General features: G+C 38.1%; 2 protein-coding genes across 3 annotated transcripts; both read right to left on the bottom strand.

Moving 5' to 3' along the window:
• Positions 1–649: 649 nt before the first annotated feature.
• LOC140965694 (nitrate regulatory gene2 protein-like) lies at positions 650–4754 on the bottom strand. 2 transcript variants are annotated; one of them, XM_073425841.1, is made up of 4 exons: positions 3376–4754; positions 2543–2721; positions 1727–1950; positions 650–1633 (listed from the first exon to the last, which is right to left on the bottom strand). In XM_073425841.1, exons 1-4 carry the CDS (start codon positions 4385–4387, stop codon positions 844–846), a joined length of 2205 nt encoding a protein of 734 aa, XP_073281942.1. In that variant the 5' UTR covers positions 4388–4754; the 3' UTR covers positions 650–843. The 2 variants fall into 2 exon arrangements, with proteins under 2 accessions (XP_073281942.1, XP_073281943.1); XM_073425842.1 differs by having other exon boundaries at positions 2543–2718; positions 3376–4752.
• Positions 4755–5821: 1067 nt separating this feature from the next.
• Positions 5822–6734, bottom strand: LOC140965695 (uncharacterized). Its single transcript, XM_073425843.1, has 2 exons — positions 6320–6734; positions 5822–6096 (listed from the first exon to the last, which is right to left on the bottom strand). Exons 1-2 carry the CDS (start codon positions 6732–6734, stop codon positions 5822–5824), a joined length of 690 nt encoding a protein of 229 aa, XP_073281944.1.
• Between the last annotated feature and the right edge of the window lie 254 nt (positions 6735–6988).

Below are 6988 nucleotides of genomic sequence, written 5' to 3' on the forward strand. Positions count from 1 at the left end.
AGACTTGTTTGTTTCATAATTCAGTCATGTGATAAGAAGATTACAGTTTTCATTTAAAAAAATTTCGGGTCTAACGGGTCTCGCGGGTCTACCCGACCCCATTTCGTATTTGGGGTGGGGTGGGTCCGAAATAATTAACCGGGGTGGGGCGGGTAATGGGTCAAAGTTTTCTTCATGGGGCGGGTTTTGGGTTTAGCCATATCCGCCCCATACCCGTCTCATTGACATCTCTAAATTTAATGTGAATGGACTTGATTTCGGCTAAGTTATCATGAGGTATACGCCTTCTCCTTGTGGTAGATATTGTAATAGATCAAGTCTTTATAGAATTCGAGCTCGACTTAATACGGAAAACGAATGATATTCACTTCAACGTTGATTCGTGTTTGTAGTCCTCGATGAAGTATAGTTAAAAAAATAACAAAATTAACTTTCCACGTAGATATCAAGTAGTCCATCATGAATTGATCTGAGAGAGAGTTAAGATTAGATTAGAGATTCATGTGTTTGATCCATACTAGCTTGAAAAAAGATTCATGCAGTGATGAGATTCAAAACATGTTATTAGCATTGGCTGAGCATTTTGTTTATTTCTTTCTAATTTATCCCTTCATCATCTTTGGTAAAACAAGTAAAAAGAAAAATTAAATACGAACTCAATAAAAGTAAAATATATATGGTTGCCACCTTTCAATTCCATATATAGCTTAACTACTTGCATGCATGAACAAGAGACCAATGTACTTTCGCAGGTCCTACCTCTACTTCACAGCAAAATGATATATATAAAATACACAGATCAATTTAAACAAATAACACAAGTGGAAAAAGTCTTGCATTCCATCATGCCTCGTTCCTGTTCTGCCGCTGCGCGATGGACCTCAAGTTATCGTACATATCCGAGCAAGCAAGAGAAAAATCGGACAGTGCCTGAAAAAGTGCAGGCAGTTGGCTTTTCAGACTATTCAGAGACTTCTGTCTAACTTGAACACAATGCTTCAAGTAAGCTTCCTCTTCGTTTTCTAATTTATGTTCCGCCGATTCCACAATTAACTTACGTTCAGCATAGAGATCTTTGTCCTGCGTCCTGTCCGGATCCATTTCATCCGGGGGTGTTCTCTTCTGCATGTACTTGTTATACCAATTCTCAAAATCCTGCTTCTTTCTTACAAGGTCTTTCCTAGAATCTGCACATCTTTTCCGAAAATCCATCTCATCTTTTTGGTATAGCCATATGGTTTCCATCGTGGCAGCAAAATTCATAATGGCGGCTTTTGCCGCTTGGTCATGAAGTTTATTGAGATAACCGTTCCACGTTTGGACAAGCTTCAGAATCGGTGGATTTTGATATCGACCAGGAGAAGAGACTTTCTCATTCAAGTTTGTGTCGATGGGGATAAGGTTTAGTTTCAACCAACTGTCGATAGCTTTAATGTATTCTCTTTGTTGGGTCATCAATTCGTCGATATTTGAATGCCACTCTCGAATAACACCTACTAACTCGTGTGTCCGCTCAAAGTGGTGGTCACTAGTTTCTTTAGGAGATTGAGAGTCACCAAGCAATCTTAAAGCTTGTACAATCTCGGATTTCCTTTCATGCTGTGATCTCATCGTCTCCCACATTGCTGCCATCCTGGTAATTCACTCAAAATAAAAAGAAATATACGATTCAAAACAAGTAAATGGAAAATTTTAATTTTCTGATAGTAGTCCATTAGCAACTCACCCATCAACAAGGGCGACGAGTTTGGGATAGAGCTGTTCATCACGTAAGCGATTAATTTCGGAGACAGTGGAGTCCATGGATTGCATGTCAACAATGTATCTTGTGTGCAGATGGCTGACAGCTGCTTTCATTCTCTCTAATGCTTCCAAGTTCGAACCATGTTGCTTCAGCTTGTTTAGCCGCTTAACCTTTTTCTGATATTCGAGTTTCATCTGCTCACCTGCCTGTTAAGAATAACAGACAATAGAAGTGTTATCAAACGCAGATGATTGTGTGTTGGGAAAGGCCATAGCATGAGGTAAAATCTTGTAACAGATAGGACCAAGGTATTAATTATTAGTTCCAATACATATTTCAGCAGTATTATTCTTATAAATTTTGAGGGTGTACAAAATATTTGTTTCCGATTTAGGAAAATCATGGAAATTTACAAATATATGACCATAACAAAAGTCTCTAAAAAATTGATAATATTTGCGATTAGCGATGTATCTTGTAAACATTTTGTAATCATATAAACCACTATCTGTTTTAGTAATAGTGAAACAACGTAAGTTATTGTCATCTGTTTGTTCTTCTATAACATGTCAAAGAATATTTTGAAAAAGAGTTCGAAAGTTGAATTTCGTTTCAGTAGGTCAAGAAACACAAAAATAGGAATTTCGAAGAAAATTTAAAACAATGTGATGAAATTTCGGTTGGAATTTCCAAGAAAATTTAAAAGAATGGGCCTGAACTTATAACTAAGCATATGGGTGGATTAGGAATGATCTTTAGAAGAGGACACAGTTAAACTAGAGATACAACGGACTATACCTTCACTTCATCATAAAGCTTTTTCTCCCATGCCAGCATTTTGTCCAAAACTGTCGCATGTGTTTCTTGCTCTTCTGAATCAAAATCATCTGTACCATCATTTTCGTTGGGCAAACCTTTGAATGACCTATTCCATGTGATGACACGCATGACCCTCTCCGAATGATTAATATGACCTGCTACGCAAGGATTTAGAACTCTCGAATAATCCATTGCTAATCCAAACTCAACTAATCAAAGATGTTGTGTTGAGGAATCATCCTCAAAAGAATGTTCTGAATCATAGTAGCAAGAGGTGTGAATCCCATAAATGGGCACGCATGGGTACCGTAAAGCTTAGGAACAAAGTGAGTATTATAACATTCGAATATCTGAATCAAATATACATTAATCTATCAATCATGCTTAGAGGGTACCTTAACCTTTAAATTTACTAAGCTAAATGCTTCACTATTGAGCTATAAGATTCATTTAAATGCTTGGCCTCAGTTTGCATCTAAGCACAAGGTCCGAGTTCGTTATGCCCTGAGCCTAAACACATGCCTTTTGGACTTCTAATAATCATGCACCTTGATTAGGAAACAATATCAACACTTTAACACACGATTCACAATGAGGGAATAAATCTTCCTCCCCGAACAAGTGAAAAATCAAATTTGAATCTTTGTACTTCTAGATTAATTAATATATGCTGCAATGATTCCGTACCTCTTTTTCATAAAGATTCATACTTAAACCATATCGGAGAAAACTATTTTTACAACAATCGTGAGATCAAAATAAAATCTTGGCATTTCCAAACCCGTTAAACACAAGCTCACAAGAATATATACCTCTCTTGTCAGCAAAATTTGAATGGTAATGCAAGCGGGTTGCCTCCAGCATTCGAGAAACCTCTTGAGCACTCTCTGAAGCCTTGAGGAAACAATCATCCATATCAGCAAATATCTGCACCAGGTTCAAATTACTCCCACCGCTGTTCTTTTTCCCTGGCGGTAGAACAACCTGTTTCCCTTTCTTCACAACCTTCGTTGTAGTCAGTGCTTCTTCTGGCGGTGGCAGATGCGGGGGAAGCTCACTCACCTTCTCCATCACATCCACCGTCTCCCCTTTCTTTCCCCTATCCATTTCACTTCGTTTAGCGCTCTCGTTGACCATCTTTCGTTCGATCTCTTCCCGCGCTACGTGATTCTCCTCCACCTCTGCTAGTGTGGGACCTGGTACGTGTTCCATTGAGAAGAAGTAATCCCACCGAGACATCCCCTTATTATCTGGAGGAGGAATCGGCTGCTGCTGCTGTTCATGACGTTCATGTTCCAGCGGCTGATGCATAACCTCCCCAGCAATAACCTCGGGAGACGAAAGGACTCCTCTTCTCCCACTCTTGCTGCTCCGTTGCCTCAAGCTATGACTGCTTTCACTTTCCTTATCATCCTCTTCATCATTTACTTCCTCGATGATGGGATCGGAATGCTTATTCTCCGGCAGGGGAATCGAAAACTCAGGCATGGTACTAGCACGTTGGAGAGGAGCGGCGGTGCTGAATGACGGGGGGAGGGGAGGTGGAGGAACAAGGAAGTTATCGTACGGGATAGGGTGGGGAGTGGCGCTGGCACCACTGGACGATGCTGTCGAAGGGTCAACTGCGGCGGAGGACGGAAAAACAACTTCTCCGTGAGCAAAGTCGCTGAGGGCCGCGCCGGAGTTTTTCAACGACACCGCGTGAGCTGAATGCGCGGCGGCGAACTTGTTCCGCGCGATCACCGCCTGCTTCATGAATTGCTTACGGTCTCTGCATCGAAGCACAGCTTCCTCGTTCTCGATCTTCGATTCCGCGCAGCCCATTGAAACCCCAAACTCAATCAATCAAATCCACCCAATCAACTCATAATTCAACGAATAAAGATAAGATCTTTTCCTTTCAAATTCCGGTTTTGGGCTGTAATCAAGGAGTATTCATGATGAAGAAACAAGATTTGTCGACAAGTTGACAGTGATGCGTGAAGATTACGAAGGGGAAAAGGAAGAATTTAGGATTTCCTGTTTTCACCTATATAATATAATATCGGCCGATAAAAATTTGTCGAAGATGGCAAAATAAAAAATATCGAATTCTTCGGCAGTAACTTTTATTTTTACGTTGGGCGCCGCCGTTGTTACCGTCACGTCGGCGCCGCCCTGTGACATCGGCGGGCCCGGCTCGACCAGCTGGGAAGGCGTTGCGTGTCAAAGGTACAAACAAGAAAAACATGAATTCTTTGCCACAAACGTCATCCTCAATATGGGATATGGCACAGATGGCTCAATTTAGTATAATTGTTTATTTTTTAAAAATATATTTTTGGTTCTGAATCCATTATGTATTTTTAAGGTTAAATACCGAAATTTCGATATACTATACATATCATATCGATATATATCACATATATCGATATTAACGGTTTATCGAAAATTTCATTACGATATGAAATTTTCGGTATCGGTATCGGTATATATTTTTGAAATGTTCGGTAATTCGGTATATACCGAAATACCGAAAAATTACTATAATAAAATTATTTTGTTGTCATTGTGATGAGATTAACAATTTTTTTTAAAAAAATTCGGTATAGACGATATTATACCGATACCGTATCGAAATTGCGGTATACCGAATTTTTTTGGTAAGAACGGTATGTAAGTTATGTCATACCGAAATTTCGATACGGTATCGATATTCATTTTCGGTACCGAAAAATTTCGGTACGGTATACGATATTATTAAAAAAAATCGATATACCGTACCGAACCAGGCCACATAATTTGTTTTACAAAATTAGTTATGACAAATTACCAAATTAAATATCACGTAACATTCAGTAAGATGAATTTTTTTATAATTATACAATATTAAAATTTAAGAATATTTAATAATGTGAGATCTCTTTCTTATTAAGACATAGATGTAAAATAGATAAAAATTTAATATCATTATAATTTTAAAAAAAAATTAAATGACTATATTCAAATCAGATTATAGAAAAATTAAAATGGTAGTGGTTGATGGTATTACTCCATTATTTACCCCAATAGTGGCTTAACGCGCTTAGTTAAACGTGATAAATTAATTAATTAATTAATTAGTACGGATCAAGAANCAATACTTAATTAAATATAATTAACTAATCATTCAAAAAAATTACAATCACGCATATAAATATTTTGAACATAAATTACTAACATACAACCAATATTCAAATGATGCTTATAAAATAGAAATGACACACAAATATCCAACTTTTAATTAACGGAATTACTATATAAATCCCATAAATGGTCGATTAGTGCATCTCGTAGTGCGAAGTGAGCCTCTCTGTCCCTTATTTTTTTATACCGAGCAAGAAATTCTTGAAATCTTATATTTTGATCCGTAACCATATCCACATTTGGAGTTGGTGCTTCCAACGCATCTTGGATTGGTGTATCCAAGTCACGCTCATCTTCGATAATCATATTGTGCATTATAATGCATGAAATCATTATATCTTGCAAGTGTTTCTTCTGCCAAGCACGTGCTGGAGATGATACAATTGCAAATCGTGATTGAAATACTCAAAATGCGCATTCGACATCTTTCCTACATGACTCTTGTTTCATTGCAAAATATTTTTTTGGGACTGCGTGGATCATGAATTGTTTGCACAAGAGTTGACCATTTAGGATATATGTCATCGGCTAAATAATATCCTTGATGATACTCTTTTCCACCAATAAAGTAATTTGCTGGAAGAGCGATACCTTGCGCAGGATTTGAAAAAAGATTGGATGCCTCGAGAACATTGATGTCATTGTTAGACCCTGGCATACCAAAAAATGCATGCCATATCCAAAGATCATAATCAGCAACCGCTTCCAAAATAATGGTCGGAGAACCACTACGACCCGTGTATTGTCCTGCCCATGCTGTTGGGCAATTTTTCCATCTCCAATGCATACAGTACAAGCTTCCCAACATTCCAGGAAATCCACGTTTTTCACCAATACGCAGTAGTCTATCAATATCAATGGAGGTAGGTGACCTTAGGTATCGCTCTGCAAACACCTCTATAATATCCCGACAAAAACGTTGAAGGCATTGAATTGTAGTTGATTCTCCTATCTTAATATATTCATCAGCAGCATCCGCTGGTGTACCGTATGCCAACATCCGCATTGTAGAAGTAATTTTTTGATTAGTAGAGAGTCCCAGCCGACCAAGACCATCTACTCGTTGTATGAAATAACGATCATGATTCTTTACAGCTTCAACAATACGAAAAAAAAGGCCTCGTTACATTCGAAAACGTCTTCGAAACATTGTTTCATTGTATCTTGGTTTATTAGCAAAATAATCATTGAAAAGATTACGATCCGCCAATTCTAGATCACGCGGAATTACGATATGACCGGGAATCGACCCTCCATGTT

Source organism: Primulina huaijiensis, unplaced genomic scaffold (assembly GCF_012295235.1).
Source record: "Primulina huaijiensis isolate GDHJ02 unplaced genomic scaffold, ASM1229523v2 scaffold11795, whole genome shotgun sequence".
NCBI classification, from domain to species: Eukaryota; Viridiplantae; Streptophyta; class Magnoliopsida; order Lamiales; family Gesneriaceae; genus Primulina; species Primulina huaijiensis.